The 16,945-nt window shown below is 37.2% G+C and overlaps 1 protein-coding gene across 4 annotated transcripts; it reads left to right on the top strand.

The window, feature by feature from the left end:
- The first annotated feature begins 3,737 nt into the window (after window positions 1-3,737).
- LOC111471956 lies at window positions 3,738-15,633 on the top strand. Of its 4 annotated transcripts, XM_023117639.1 has the most exons (9): window positions 3,738-5,083; window positions 5,242-5,555; window positions 8,738-9,871; window positions 9,964-10,128; window positions 10,225-10,681; window positions 10,786-10,856; window positions 10,985-11,107; window positions 14,743-14,803; window positions 15,054-15,156. In XM_023117639.1, exons 1-8 carry the CDS (start codon window positions 4,204-4,206, stop codon window positions 14,767-14,769), a joined length of 3,171 nt encoding a protein of 1,056 aa, XP_022973407.1. In that variant the 5' UTR covers window positions 3,738-4,203; the 3' UTR covers window positions 14,770-14,803; window positions 15,054-15,156. The 4 variants fall into 4 exon arrangements, with proteins under 4 accessions (XP_022973407.1, XP_022973406.1, XP_022973404.1 ...); XM_023117638.1 differs by lacking the exon at window positions 14,743-14,803 and having other exon boundaries at window positions 3,739-5,083; window positions 5,434-5,555; window positions 15,054-15,633; XM_023117636.1 differs by lacking the exon at window positions 14,743-14,803 and having other exon boundaries at window positions 3,740-5,083; window positions 15,054-15,633.
- Window positions 15,634-16,945: the final 1,312 nt, after the last annotated feature.

Raw genomic sequence — 16,945 nt, forward strand, 5'->3', positions numbered from 1 at the left:
TATGACCGCTGATTCATCTATTTTGGATCAATCTAAAAATTACATGGGTAAGGACTTTGTGATCGTAGGAAACGGTGCATCCCCTACCCATTACCCACATTAGTACTCTTCTTCCTGTTCCAAATATTCATTTATTAGATGTCTTGGTTGTTTCTCATCTCACTAAAAATTTTCTTTCAATTAGTAAATTAACATATGATTTTCCTCTATCTATTACATTTACTAATAATCTTCTTTCTATCCAGAATCAAACATGAAGGGTGGTGCCAACCGATAAAAGGGATGGAGGACTATATGTGCTGGAGCGTGACAACTCTGCCTTTATTTCTGTTCTTAGAAACAAATCTTTACATGCTCCATATGATTTATGGCATGCTCGCCTAGGTCATGTGAATTATTCTATTACTTCTTTTCTAAATAAAAATAGATCATCTTTCTCTTACATCTTTATTGTTTTCTCCATCACTATGTAGTACTTATCAAGCTTGTGAAAAGTCATTAATTGCCTTATTCCTGCAATGAACGTAAGTTGTATCATGTGTTATATCTTATTCATTGTGATCTCTTCCCCTGTCAAATCCAATTCGGGTTTTCTTTACTATGTTATTTTTATTGATGATTATTCTCGATTCACTTGGCTTTACCCTTTAAAATTTAAATATAATTTCTTTGATATTTTTCTTCAATTTCAAAAATTTGTGGAAAATCAATATTCTGCTTGTATCAAAGTTTTTTAAAGCAATGGAGGTGTCGAATTTACTAGCACTTGTTTCACAACTCACTTGTGTACTTCTGGCATCCACCATCAACCCTCTTGTCCATATACACCTGCTCAAAATGGTCATACTGAGAAAAAACATCGTTATGTGACTGTGACTGGCTTGACCCTTCTCTTTCACTCCCATCTTTCTCCTCGTTTCTAGGTTGATGCCTTCAACACTGCAGTTTATATTATCAACCGGTTGCCTACTCCACTTCTTGTAAGTAAGTCACCTTTTGAACTCCTCTATGGCTACTCTCCGCATTATAACAATTTTCATCCCTTTGGTTGTCGTTTTTATCCTTGCTTGCATGATTATATGCCTAACAAGCTTTCTCCCCGCAGTATTCCTAACATTTTTTTGGGTTATAGTCCCACTCATAAAGGGTTTCATTGTCTTGATCCCACCACCACTAAGCTATACATCACCTGTCACGCTCAATTTTATGAAACTCACTTTCCTGCTGTCCCTATCTCCCAGGCCCAACCTCTTTCCTATTCATATTTCAAATTTCTTGGAACAACATCTTTACCATATTGATTCATCCCCCCTGTACCACTACTTGACCGCACATTTCTTGATCTAGTTCATCCCCGTGTGATATTTGTTTGATTTTGTGGATGAGTCTGTGTAGGTTGATACTTTTCTTGCAGGTTCCTCTTTGCCACCCTTGACTTCTGATCCAGCCTCTATTGAACCTACGGTTGCTGTTGATTCCTCTTCTTCTTTCATCTCTTATCCTTGATCACACGAGCCAAAGTTGGTAAATTCAAGACTCGTCATCCAACAAATCTTGGTTCTTTGGGCTCATCTGACCTTTGTTTTGCTCTTCTTACATCCACTAAGCCAAATAGATTCAAATATGCGGCTAAGAATCATGCTTGGGTTGCTGTCATGGATGAAGAAATTCAAGCTTTATAACAAAATGACACTTGAACTTTGGTTCCTCGCCTTGCCAACACCAACATCGTGGGTTATAAATGGGTGTTTTGCATTAAATATTTACCTGATGGATCCATTGAGCATTTCAAAGCTCGTCTTGTTATCAAAGGTTATACTCAAGTTCCTGATCTCGACTACACTAACACTTTCAGTTTGGTTGTCAAAGCTACCACTGTCTGTGTTGTACTTTCTATTGCAGTCACAAATAAATGACCTCTTTAACAACTTGATGTCAAGAATGTTTTCCTCAATGACACTCTTATTGAACATGTTCATATGGAACAACCTCCTGGGTATATTGATCATCGATTTCCCACTCATGTCTATCTATTAAAGAGAGCCCTCTATGGCTTAAAGCAAGCTCCTCATACCTCGTTTCAATGTTTCAACTCATTTCTTCACACTTGGTTTTTCTTACCATCACGCTGACACGTCCCTTTTTGTCTTTCATAGCAATCTAACCTTATCTATCTGCTTCTTTATGCTGATGAAATTATTGTTACCACCAGCAACTCATCTCTTATTGACAGCTTTACTCGTAAACTTTATTTTGAGTTTGCTACCAAGGATTTGGGTTCTCTCAGTTACTTTCTTGGTCTTGAAGTTTCACCCGCTCCTAATGGTCTCTTTATTAGTCAGTTAAAATATGTTTGAGATATTCTTACTCGTGCCCAGTTGCTCAATAGCAAACCAATCCACACCCCATGGTTGTTTCTCAACACCTGACTGCTAATGATTCTCCTTTCTCTAATCCTACTCTCTATCGATCTCTTGGTGATGTCCTTCAGTACCTGACCATTACGTGTCCAGATATTGCCCATGCTATCAATTCTGTCATTCAATTTTTGCATACCCCTACAGATCACTTTCTTGCTATAAAACATATTCTTCGCTATGTCAAGGGAACACTCTACTTTGGTCTTACCTTTCGTGTATCCACTGTTCCTAGTGCGCTAGTGGCTTATTCGAATGCTAACTGGGGCTGCCTGTCTCGATACTCGTCGTTCTACATCTAGCTATTCTATTTATCTTTGTAACAATCTCGTCTCTTGGAGTGCCAAAAAGCAACCTACTGTCTCACACTCCAGCTGTGAATCTGAGTATCGTGCTCTTGCTACGACTGCTGCTGAACTTCTTATGTGACAACAAAAGAGCTTTTTTTTAGCTCTAATCCTGTTTCTCACAAGCGGGCCAAACATGTTGAACTAGATTATCATTTCCTTCGGTAACTTGTTATTACTGGCAAACTTCACACATAGTATGTACCTTCCCATCTCCAAGTTGCTGACATGTTTACAAAAAGTGTTTCTCGACCTTTCTTTGAATTTTTTAGATTCAAGCTTCACAATCGTTCAAATGTGACATTCAGCTTGCGCGCAGGTGGGGTTTGAGCCTTGAATTATGGTTTACCATATGTATCATATTTGACCGTTTATTATAGACAAATATCTAGATATTTTCCTTTCATTACTACTTAGCATAAGTATCATATTTGTCCTTTTATTATAGGTTAATATCTTGTATCTATTTATTATTCTTTCCGTATCATCTGTAATTTATCATAATTCTCTTTTCTCTAAATAATTATAAATAGGGAACTTTCACCTGTGTTTCAGCAATGATGATGACAAAGGTGAAAATAAAATTTATTTAATATTTTAAAATTTGATTTTATGTATATTTTGTTCTTTAAAATATTAAAATTTAGGTTAAACTACAAAAAATACTTCAAATTTATATTATGTTAATATCAGGAGGCCTACAATTTTATGAATCCACATATAAAATAAATCTTACAAGTGTAGGTACTTCCACTCGTTATGAATTAATTTATAAAAAAAAAAAAATAATAATAAATGACAAAATTAAGAATATAATTACAAATTTATTAGGAATATTTTGTTTCATGTTTGAATATTCTAATTAGATGTCTTCGTGTTATTCTTCGTGTTATTCTCCTTGTCATTATTATGTCATAATAAAATTGAAATATTAAATCTGAAAATTTAAAACTGGAGACAAATAATGAACAATAAAATACAATCACAAAATTATTCATACCGTGTTTGCCCAGGATGTATTACTTTTTCACGGTTTCGCAGATCCGGTGCCTGCACGGAAGTCCGAGCCTCTTTGTTTACTGATCCGGCAGTGGCAGAGAAGCCTTCTTCGCATCTGCGGATGTAATTCAATCGATTCTATGAGCGATTCTGCTTCTACACAATAGTGGCCCTTCGTCGAACGCGGAATTCTAGTATCCTTCGTCTTTGTCGTCATAATCGTTTTGTAATTTCCAGGTACACTCACGTGGAACGAGATTAATCTTGTTTGGCCTTTGTTGGAACACTGTTTTTGATTTTTTTAAAAAGTAAAATCTTGCATTCTGGCTTTTGGAATTGTTCTTTGTAAACTGGAAATTGAGTTAGGGTTTGTGGTGTTTGTTTAAACCTTTTCTGTTGGAAATTCTGGGCACTTTGGGTAGTTCGGCATTGAAATAGGTATGAAGGGGCAGTCTAACCGCCTCCAGAATATGGACCCTCCTGATGATTGGGTTAATGGTTCGTGGACTGTGGATTGCATCTGTGGCGTCAATTTTGATGATGGGGAAGAAATGGTTAATTGCGATGAATGTGGCGTTTGGGTGCACACAAGGTGTTCGCGTTACGTGAAGGGAGATGATATTTTTGTTTGCGACAAATGTAAGAGGAAGAACGAGAGGAATGACTGTGAGGAGACCGAGGTTGCGCAGTTATTGGTTGAACTTCCAACCAAAACCATGAGCATGGAGAGTACATATGTCTGTAATGGCCCATCCCAGCGTCCGTTCAGGCTTTGGACAGACATACCGATTGAGGAAAGAGTTCATGTTCATGGCGTTCCAGGTGGTGACCCTGCTTTATTCAGCGGGTTGTCATCGTTATTTACTCCACAGCTGTGGAACTGCACTGGGTATGTTCCAAAAAAATTTAATTTTCAGTACCGGGAGTTCCCCTGTTGGGATGAGGACCAGAGCGACAATACAGATAATGGGAAAAATGAGAATCCTGCTGACAAAGGTGCTGGTGTTCTTTTCTCTTTGTCTAAGGACAATGTATTGGCTACCCCTGTGGCAGCTTTGATTGATGTGAGAAGCAAATCTAGGGATGTTTTACGTGACAGGAATGGGCTTTTGAGTGAAAAACATGGTGTAAGTGAAGATTTGGATAGGCGTCCTGACAATGGTGTGAGGGAGAGAAGCTTTCTTCGACCTCTGCTACATTCTGGTAAGTGCAAAAAGGAAGACTACTTGGTATCAAAAGATCAATCTGGGAAGATGAAGTCTACGCCCTCTGATAAGGTGACAAACATGAAAAAGAGAATTGATCATGCTTCTAAGATCGGTAATTCATCTTCATACTTACTGAATTGATATCTTAAATTATTATGTGGGAAGTGTGTGCAGTTTTCACATTAGGGACAATTTTTTTTTTTTTTTTTTCTCACTCTCTTTTATTATAACCGGTGTTTACATCGATGAATGATGAAAAACAATTGGCAGACAGAGATCAGAAGCATGCGAGGGGCAATAGTGAAAATCCTAGGAACAAGAGTTCAAGGGAAATGGTGGATCGAGAATTATCAAATGCATATCATGTAGCAAAGAAAAATAATGATAACCATAGAGACAGTTGTGAGCTCTCTCCTGGTGTCGTATCTTCTGAGATATCTAAAAACAACAGCGCCATTGCAGTTGGACCGAAGGACGAAAATGGAGCCCAAGTTTCTCTGGCGGTTGAGAATTCCACTAAAATTGAGGATGATGGACCGCCCCTCTTTGCAAAGAAAGATGTTGGAAACATTGTCGTGAAACAGGTACGTCGGTCTTTTCTATAAGTACTTATATTGCATTTCCTGGTTTTATTTTGGAAGCATAGCATTAGTGGCATATGTCTTCTTCCACATGAGGCACAAACTTCAAATTAAATCTTCTTTTGCTTATAAGTAATTTTTTACCAAAAGGATGGTTGGAAATTTGCTGTAAGCATCTCATGCGACTCTTTTAAACAAAAGATACTCTAGTGTGATTCTCTCGGAAGGAGCTCAAATGTTGTTAAAAATTGAATAAAATTCAATGATGAGTTCTACTGGTGGATTCAATATCGATAAGACTTTTTTTAGAAAAATTTAATTCAACTAATTTATTATTATTATTTTTAATAAGAAACTAGAGACTTTCATTCAAGGAGGCAAAAGAGCCAAGACAAAATAATCTAAGGGACAAAGGGATGGGACATCTTCTCTCCCAAAGGAGAGAGAAGATGCCATATATGAGAGTACTCTCAAGATTCTATCCTTCCAAAGAAGCCACAAAATAACCCTAATAAGATTCCTGCAAAGCACTTTAGCCTTTCCCTTCCAAAACCATCCCGACAAAGCTTCACCAAACCACACCTCCAAACACTGAGACACCCTGCAACAAAAAAAAAAAAAAATCTTGCCAAAGAAATTATTGACTGAATTATCGTCTTCTAAAGTTTTTAGGTTGGTTGGTGATTAAACATGGTATCTGAGTAGGAGATGTTGAGTTCAAACCGTGATGTCATTTCCTCCTCAATTAATGTTGATTTTCACTTGTTGAGCCTCTGAAATTTTTTTCAAGCTCATAAGTGAAAGAGAGAGTTTAAATGTTGATAAATTAAATTTACTATACCCATCAAGTTAAGTTTTTGGATTGATTGGGGATTTAACACCTTTGATATTCTTCCGCCACCATAAGTTGATCAAAGATAAACTTCCAAGTTTTGTTGGTATGTTTGAACAATAATGTGCTTACCCAACATATAAGGCCTCCATGATAGTGGTCATAAGCTCCCTTTCATAGGCTATTTTATTCCGATGCAAAGGTGGAAGAGCATAGCTAAAAAATGCTTTAGGTCGTGACTCTTGTATCAAAATGACTCCCACCCTAAACTCTATACATCAGCTTCCACAACAATCTCCTTTTAGAAATCAGGCACCTGAAGCACATGAATGGAAACCATTACCTTTTTCAAATAAAGAAAGCCTTTCTGCTTCTTCTTTCCAGGCAAACCGATCCTTCTTCAATGGTTGCGTCAGGGGAAAGCAATGGTACCATAGTTCTCCACGAACTAGCGGCAATAGCCTATCAATCCCAAGAAGCCCCTTAATGCTTTCAAATTCTGAGGCAAAGGTAATTTTTCCATAGCAGACACCTTGGATGGATCAACAGGAACCCCTGAGCCAAGACAATATGCCCCAAATATTTGATTTGTTGCAATGCTGATTGACACTTCTTTTGATTAGCAATCAACTGACGCTCTTGAAGTACGGGTAAAACTTTTGTCAAGTGTTGCACACCGTTAACCGAAGAATTGTGCACCAAAATTTCATAAAAAAACACCGTACAGTACAATTTTTTTTTTTAAATAGGGACATAAGACCAATTTCATCCATGCTTGAAAGGTTGTTAGTGCATTTGTCAACCCAAAAGGCATCACTAAGAAGTCTTAATGACCCTCCTAAGTTCGAAAAGCTGACTTCAAGAAAATTTCTGCTATCAACCCAACTTCAGATCAATCTTCAATTATGTACATGAAGTTCTTCTAGCAAATCATCAATCATGGGAATGAGAAATTTGTTCAGTAATGTGACTTTATTCCAAGCTCTATAATCCACTTCCGACTTCCATCTTTTTTTTGTGAACTAATAAAATTGGGCTAGAAACTGTACTATTACTCAGTTGAATTATCCCAGCGACCTACATTTCCTCAACTAACCTTTCAATCATCTTTTTGGAATTGGGTTATCTATGGGGATGAGCATTGCCTAGAGCAGTTGAACCCGACAACAATCCAATTCCATGATCCTTTTTCTCTCACGAGCGGTTGTCTTGGGAATGGCTGAAATACTGAAGCATAAGCTTGAAGCACTGACCGTAGGTACACGTGACCATGGTTCTTCAACACCCGACTTCCATAACACATTTAGTTGTACAAGAAACCCTTGTTTTTCTAACTTTGACGATTTCATCAAGAATTTTAATGTTACCTGCAAATGCACCAACGTGGGATCCCCTTTTTAGAAGGATATTATTTGTAAGATTTACCTAGCATGAATATTTTTTTCTTCAGATTTTAATGATTCGTTGTGATATCCCCCAACGTTGCAAGCCACTGTACACTGAAAACTAAATTGGCACTTCCCAAAAAAATTGGCAAAAGTTCCTACGCTGTGTAGTTGTTTCTCCCATTGTCAACACCACTTGCTTACAGATCTTATTTCCACGTACGGAAGCCTCAGTTCCTAGAATCACACTGTATCCCTCTGTTTCACCCCAAGGTTGTGGAATAAAATTTTGTTTCTCCACCATCGAATGCAAAGCCGATTTTGCTACCTTATCCTTTTCTTCATCTTCAATTTCTTTATCAGTCATCCCCAAATTTTGCATAGCCACTTCCTTGACACCCTCTTCCTCAAAATCGTGGATCACCGTCACCTGTATTTTTTTTTTTCTTGCAGCGATGCTCAGGTGTTAGTGTTCTTCCTAATGAAATCATAGCCCTTCCACTCGACGGCTTTGACGCTTGGATTCTGTTAAGCTTGAACGGTGGTGTTTCTGATCTTCCTATCCCTCCCTATTTAAATCTGACACCCAGATAGATTTGGTTAATGGAAATTGTACATCATGGAAACAGCCCCATACTTAATGGACTTTACACCAACATCGTGGCTTGGGCTTCCATACTTTGGATTCAAGGCAACTTTCTTCTGAATGCTGTAGCTTTTCTTCAATTTTATGGACCATCTACATTTGTAACATCAACCCAATAGGTGGCCCAATCCGTATCTCCATTTTGATATCCTCATGCAAGCGGTTGATGAATTTACCCTCTAGAATATCTCATCCAACAAGGTCAACACATGCTGAATACTTCAAGAATGTGTTGGGGAGGTGGTGGGGGGGTGGGGATCGTGTTCTTTCTGTGTTTCTTTTCAATCTTTGGCAACTCTTAATCTCACTTATTCAACTGCAGGGAGGTGGTACAGCTCTTGACCATTCGGATGATGGAGGATTTTCTAGGACCATTGTCAAGCCTTCTGTTGGAAGCTTAGCTAGCACTAAACTTGAAAGCAAGGATGATAAGATTCATGATGATGTTAATTGCGTCAATTCAATTGATTCATCCCATACAGATGCCAAATTTAAAATAGATAAGCAACTTGATGTATCTGGAGGAGCCTTAAACTTCCAGGCTTCGGCACATTCGGATGCTACAGAGATGCAGAAATGTAATGATCGTATGCCTGAAAGTAATAAGGTGAATTCTGGTGGTGTATCGTGCGGTTTGCAAGTGGGTAGCCATAAGGCAGAAAAAAGTTCTGAAGGTGCTAGCAATTATCATCTTGAAAAGGCTGATGAACAACGTAGTAATCCATGTGTATTTAAACAGGAGTGGGATTGTCCAGAAGGCAGCACAACAGTACATATTAATTATTTGAAACCTCAAAATGTCTCTGAATTTGGTGATGAAAAGCCATCAAAATCTAGTGGAATGGCTTTACACCACCATGTATTACCTAGTCAACACAAAACGACACTATGTGTTGGAAAATCTTCCCCTGCATCGTCAAATGTTATAATTTCTAAACCATCCATGTCCAATGATCTAACACATGAAGATCCTGAAAACCTAGAAGGTACTGCTGCCAAACATGAGGCAGTGCCCGGAAGTTGTGGTGGTAGTAGGAAAGAATATTCTTCAAATGGCGTTGACAGAGTTGAAGAAAGGGAAAAACTGCCTAGGAGAAGAATTAAAGAGCATCCAAAAGAGTGCTTAAATGCCGCTGCCAATTCATTATACTCAGTTAGGGACTTGCAAGATCCTATTTCAAAAAGAAACACATTGCACGTAAAAGATTCTGTTGTGCTCTCAACGGTTAAGACACCCTTGGCACATAATGCACCAGATAGTCCAGGGTACAGTGAGGCCATTGAGTCGCATCTCAATCATAAGGGTTTAACTTCACACAACAAGGTTTCAAGCTCATGTTTACCACAAAGAGGTGACAAGCCTAACCATCCTCCATCTAAGGTCAATCAGCGTCATGCAACAGCGATGTGTCCTCCAGCAACTACAAATCCACCTGCTGTGCTGAGTGATGAAGAGGTTTTTAAAAATTTTCATTTTCTTCTCGTGAATTGTGTTAATAGGCTTTCGATATAACTTTTTGCATATATAACTTTTGTGGCTTTTGGCAGCTTGCCTTTCTTTTGCATCAGGAGCTCAATAGCTCACCTAGAGTACCTCGTGTGCCACGTTTGCGTCAGACAGGCAGCTCACCACAGTTGGGTTCTTCAAATGCAACAAGCTTGCTAATAAAACGCAGTTCTTCTAGGGGAAGAGATTATGCATCGGTAAAATATATGTCAATATCTCACTCCTTTTAGCTCTATTTTTAGATATGCAGATGTGTTGGTTCTAAGAGTTTTCTGTAAAATATTTGTGGTTGTATTTTGTAGGCTTCTAGAATGAAAAACAGAGATGCCTTGAGAGACACATTTCGGAGTTCCCGTGAGCCTGATGATGATGTTAAAAGAACTGATGAAATTCTGTCTTCCCCTGATCAAAGAAGGCAAGAGACAAGTAATCCTGCAGAAGCATCTAAGAAGGAAGAGAGTGGATCTCCTACAAGATTGAATGCACATAAAAGAGGTCTTCTTTCAACTTATGCTACAAATACTGCAAGTAATTCCGCAGAAGCATCTAAGAGGGATGAAAATGGATCTCCTTCAAGATTGAATGCTCTTAAAAAAGGTCTTCTTTCAGCCTATGCTACAAATACTGCAAGTAGTGGCCCATCTTCATCAATGGAAGCAAATGATCATAATAATTCATCCATACATCATTCACCAAGGAACACATCTGATGATGACACAGGCACGGTTGGAGAAGGCCCTGTTCATCCAACTTTACCTGGTACGTGTCAACTGAACTTTAAGTATGAAAATTTTCTTATAAAATTAACTAATTTTAAAATTCTGAACATCTTTGCCTTGTGTTCTCATCTTATTTCTATGTAGGCTTAATCAATGAAATTATGAGCCAAGGAAGGCGTATGACCTATGAAGAACTATGTAATGCTGTTTTGCCGGTACGGTTTCTTCTGATGTGCAGATTTTTTTTTTTAATATTTATATGTATGCGTCTCGATTCACTTTTTGTTTGGTGTATTATAGAGTATTCATTTTTCCTTTTTCGGTGCAATTGCTTTCTTTGCAGCACTGGCATAACCTGAGGAAGCACAACGGAGAGCGTTATGCTTATTCGAGTCATTCACAAGCTGTTCTTGATTGTTTGAGGAACCGACATGAGTGGGCTAGACTGGTTGACCGTGGTCCAAAGGTATGCCTGTGATTTGTATTTGAGACATTGCTATGTGTCTGCAACAGTGTTTCAATAAGAAAAGTTTATAATCCTCTAGTTTTATAAATGGGAATAGAATGGTATGATGCTACATGTCTCAACTTCAAGAACCTTTGCAGAAATGCTGAGCTTACATATTTTTTTAAAACAAAAACAACTCTTCATAATTTACATTGATTAAATTAAATGATTACAAAGATTCACTTTAGGCTTACCACCCTCAAATACTAACCATGGCATAGAAAAAAATTCATTTGCTGAAAAAGTAACGAAATTAGCAAAAACTACCCAAACTTTTAATTATATTATTTTCTAAGAAACTGAACTTGCGAGAGAGTTGATTACATCGAGTGAGTAATTCCTTCTTTTTTCCTAATAAACTGAACATATATTGATGAAAGAAGCCCTTACAAAAAGGATAATGAGATATTCCCACAGAATCAAAGGGTTACAGAAAATGATTCCATATTCCTTAAGATGTGCACAAGATCATAATCACAATATCTCTAAATAGGGTGCACCCCGTGGAAGAAAACATTTTTACAAGGTCCCAAAAATCCTCCAGAATAATCTCTGCCCCTTTAAGAACTGTTTGGTTTCTCTCGAACCATAGTCACAAAAGATTATCGCACATTGGACCAAAAAAACAAGCACTTGGCCCTCGAAAGGGAACCATCCAACAACTGAGAAAGAACGACTTCACATACTTTTGAGAAGCACCTGTTTGAGGCATAGAAATGAAGGAGCTTAGACAGACTGACTAGTAACTGTGGTAGGGCAATGGAAAAAAGGTTCTGATTGCTCTCCAAATTACTTTTATTTGTGTTTTTGAGGTACATGAGGGCAATGGAAGGGGTATGATCATCTCTCCCATATGCATCCTAGACAAGGCACCTTCATTAATGTCCTCACCATTTGCGCATTTATGTTGCTGTGAATGTGTGATTGTGGTGACATACGCAGTTGAAGAAGAAGAAAAAGAAGAAAAGGAGAGAAAGAGTCGGAAGAGGAGAATAAAGGAAGAAAAGAAAAAAGGTTCTTACATTTTCTAGGACCAAATGAGCGCTAGCTGCACTTCACATTCCTCCCCCTATTTTACCCCTTTTTTTTTAAAAAAAAAAAAACTCTTAGTTTTCAAAATTACTTGAGTTAATTTTTATTTAAATACTAAATTGTTTGGTTTAATGTTTCGTGTTTTAAAAATCGAGTATTTCTAAATCTATAATTGATATAGACATTTTATTATTATTTTATTGAGTGCGCCACTTGGAAAATACATTCTCATTGCTTCTCATCTTGAGGCAGTTTAGAGACTTGTTGCCCCTTGGGGTGCATGTTGTGCTTTGAAAACACTTTCTTCTGACTACCAGTCATAGGAAACTGCGGAAACCAGTAGAATAGGGAGCTTCTTTTCGATTGGACTACAAGAGTTCAATTTTTCTTGAATAAAGATCCAAAGGAACGCTTTCACCTTTTTAGGGACCTTGATCTGGTATCACATTTTTCATGGAATGATATCTATATACAAAGCATCTCATTGGTGTTCTGTTTCTAATTTGTTTGCTAATTATTCTTCTAGTAATATTTGTACGAATTGGGATGAGTTTATTTTCCTCACTAGGTTTTAATCTCAAGTTTACTCATGTTTTTTACCTTCACTCTTTTGGGGGATTGTTTCCTTTGAACACTTTTGTATTCATTATTTCTATGAGAAGTTTGTATCTTATTCAAAACTAAAAAAGAAAAAAAAAAAAAAAAAAAATCTTTCATTTGAGGTATGGAGTGAGAGAGCTCACTGTGAAGTAACCACTGCTATGGAGTGTTCACTGTCTAGAATCCGCTTGGAAAACTTTTTTGATTAAGCTACATTATGAAGCCTTTGGAAGGTAGATTTGAGAGGGCAACTAACGATCCTGTCATCCTCTCAGAAGATGCTTCTCTCTATTACCCATCTTGGCTTCATACCATTTCTTTATCCAAAAAGCAATATTTAGCTATTAAACCCCACGTGCTTGTGTAGCAGAAAAAGGTCCTTTGTGAAGTAATCCACTTTTTAGCTTCTTCCTTCTGAGTTCACAATTTCCATAGCAAGGCTTTTCTTCTTTTTAGCATTATTCAAGTTAGTGGAAGAAGCAGGAGTTCTTGTCATCCTCATTGGAGCATTTTGACTTGGTTTCCATTTCCTCTCTTCTTTCAAAATCACGACAGCCATTTGGACTTTAGGATCCTTCTTTCAACTTCCGTTAATGAGTTCCATAGCCCACTCTTTTTCGTCGAGCCCCTTGGCCTTCTCTCTGAGCCATTTGGACTTACATTTTTGTTTCCACCATCTCTCTTTTTTCAGCTTCGCATCAATGATCTATAATTTGGGTCCTCCTTAACCTCCTCTAAAGAGAGCCCTTCCCACTCTTTTTCATCGAGTTGTGCGATAGTGTTCGAGAAAACTCTTCTCTAATCTATGAGACCAAAAACATTCTCGTTCCATTGCTTGAGCTTGATCTTCTATAATTTCAACTTTTGAATCAATACGGACCTTGCCCATTCCGTAGGATTGGCTTGGATTGTGAGAGTAATTAGAAAAAGGACTAGAAACTTGAAAGAAAACACCAAAAAACAAGCATATTTCTTTAGGAAATCCCATCTTTCATATCATTTTGAGGTCTTTCCTCTATGGATTCTTTGGTCACTCTCCATTCAAAATTCTCCAACAGCTTTAAGCATTCATTCTCTATCATTTAACTTTACCCTTCAACTGTACGCCAAATAGAAGTTTTGGTCACTTTCCATCCTAAATACTCCAACAGCTTTAAGCATTGATTCTCTGTCATTTAACATAACCCTTCAACTGTACGCCAAATAGAAGTTGAAAGATATTTCCTTTGACCTTTATCTAAAAGCCAGGCCAATTCAACGATCTTGAAAAGAAACTCCTGGTACTAACCCAGAAATGGACGATTCATCACCAATGCTAGATATTGTACTTTTAGTCTTTCCAATGTGTTTAATATTCCAAGATGGGCAAGCCAAATGCAATACTCGCTTTTCTTGAGCATTTTGTTTAACCAAGTGTCAAATTGTTAACTTTTTTTTTTTTTTCTTTTTTGGCAACCACCCATTCAAAGACAGAATGAAGCCCCTTTGGTTGAGCATCAGAAGAATCTTTCCTTTTGTGAAATTGGAACCAAAGAAATAACATTATCTTTTTGTACTATAGAAGTTCCTCTCTCTGTAGCTACTCACGAGAAAGAGTGGAACTTCTAGAGTAGCTGCCCACGATGCTACCTTCTCTTCTTTTTCGTGATTTATTCTCAGCAGTCTTTGCTCTAGTTGCTATTCTCTTTCTGTGATTGCTTATAGGCTAGGATTTTCCTTCCCCTCCCCCATATAAAGAAAAAATGAAGTCTGTATGTTAGTATAAAAGTTGAGTCTAATTAACAGTGCGTGGGTGGTATGTTGCTCGTGAGATTAGCATACTCGTGGTTTGAAACAACAAACCTATTTACCAAATGTAGCCTCAACTTTGTAACTCCAACGTACTAAAACGCTTCAAGTCTGTTCTTGTTCATTTTTTCTCCATTCTACTTTCACATTGAAGGTAGATCAATTGTGATTAGGTGGTTCACGGAGATCCAAAGGAATAACTTTCTGAATATCTACGAGACCTCAAATAAATTTGTAAGTGCTAACCTTGTATTGAAATTAAGTTGACACGGTTCACATGAAAATCAGCTTGCTTTGGGAATTTATATTGGCTGGCTTGTATGGGTGTTGAATTAGGTTCTGATATGTAGATCAAGGAAGTCTTATAATCTTATATTTGAAAAATCGTTTAGGTGCTGCTTTTTAGTTGCCATTCAAAACAGAAAGCTTTATTCAGTTAACTACTCCAAATGTTATCTAATTCTGAGACATTTTTGAATGCCAGACAAATTCAAGTAGGAAAAGGCGGAAATTCGATGTTGAAGAATCTGAGGATAGCGAATACGGTAAAGGGAGACCTGTAAAGGTTGTAGAAAACAAAGGCCTCGAGTCTCATAAAGAAGAGTTTCCAAAACGCAAGAGGAACACTCGAAAACGAAGATTAGCTCTTCAAGGGAAAGGTATAAAGGATATTAGGAAAAGACGCAAGACAGAGATATTTACTGATGATGATGTCGGGCTGCTTTCCGATTCAAGTGATGGAAGCATGTTCAGTGAGGACGAGCTGCAGGATGTTGATGAATGTTCAGAAAGAAGAGAAGGTTCAGGTTCAGATGAGTAGTTTGCACGGTATTCTGCTATCCAGATTGGGGATGTAATTTATTGTATCCAAGTTAGAACATGCCAAATTCAAGGAAGTAGGGTGCAGCCTTTGTCACATAGCTTCTGTAGTGTATAACTTTTATCAGAGCTAGGTACATCTTAGATTAGATTTGTGAATGTTGTAACTTGTGCATATATGTATTGAGTTCTAACATTGTACGTGTATTAAATTTATTGAAGTATCAGCCTATTCCTCTTCCAAATTTGGTCATCAAATAATAGGTTACATCTAAGTTTGAGTTTTATTTTCAATTTATCCTTTTAATTGCTTTTAATAATTTTCTAAATTTTTAGATTGAAGTGTATTTAGTTTCTAAACATTAAAAAGCTGAAGATCGATCCAACAAGATCAACAAGTCAAGAGTTGATCTAACCATTAATGTACACTTGAGAGTAAGTTGTCCAATTTGAGAGAGAAGTAGTGGAATATATGAGAAATTATAAAGCGCCTACATTGTCTATGTCACATTTCATTAGAATTTACTCGTGAACAAATTAATGCCTACTTGAATCCTTTCTATCTCTCATATCTTTCTCATCTCAAAACACAAGTGAAGTAATGTCATTGAAAAGAATTTCTTCGGTGATTGGTTACCATATAAATTTGTACACGTCTTCTATTATTCATTACTTTAACGAATTGAAGCAACAAAATGATGAATATCCTATCATTACAAGTGAAGTAGTGACACTTTTTGGGCATCTATGGATGACAAGTTTCATGTGAAATAGTTTCCTTGTTTGATCTCGATTTGATGCAGTGTCCATTGTGACAACTAAAATAAGTATTGTGGAAGAAAAAAGGATAGACATGTAGAAGAGATCTACACATGGTCAAAAGGTACAACAAAGAGAAGATCGTCGTGGAGGAAGATCAATGGCAACATTGAATTATGAGTCCAATAACATCCAGACATGTGCATTGGACTTATTCATACCTCCTCCTTGTATTCCAAATCGTATACTAAGAGGATCATGTGTGAACACTGTCACTCAAGAAAATTTACTAATGAAGTAGTTTGTACATTTCGATACACTAATTTGGAACTTGAGACAATTGGTAGTTGGAAGCAATCTGAAAGAGAGTTCCTATTTCCCTTCTACACCACAAGATGCATCGTTGGCATATTACTTACCATCACCAACACTCACTGAACTATTAGTTGCTGATATGTGCATTTAAGGTATGCAATGGATTATGTACAACGTTCAAGATATAACGTCTCATATCTTTGAAGAACTAAAAAATCGTTTACACGTATTAGAGTGAAGTCTCGCAAGTCAAAGAGACAAATAAATTCTAAAAACATCATGACTTCAAATGAGTCTATGCCCCATCAATACTGAAGTTGTTTTCAAAAGAAAATCACAAGTAGATTGAAAAGCAAAAATAAATAAATGAAAATTATTAAAAGAGGTGGAAAAGGCTGATTATCCAAAATATTGTAAGGGTGATCAATTTATGAGTCATCCAGTAGAAAGATGTTTCGTTCTAGAAAAGATAATTATAAAGCT

This window comes from Cucurbita maxima, unplaced genomic scaffold (assembly GCF_002738345.1).
Source record: "Cucurbita maxima cultivar Rimu unplaced genomic scaffold, Cmax_1.0 Cma_Scf00061, whole genome shotgun sequence".
Lineage (NCBI taxonomy): Eukaryota > Viridiplantae > Streptophyta > Magnoliopsida > Cucurbitales > Cucurbitaceae > Cucurbita > Cucurbita maxima.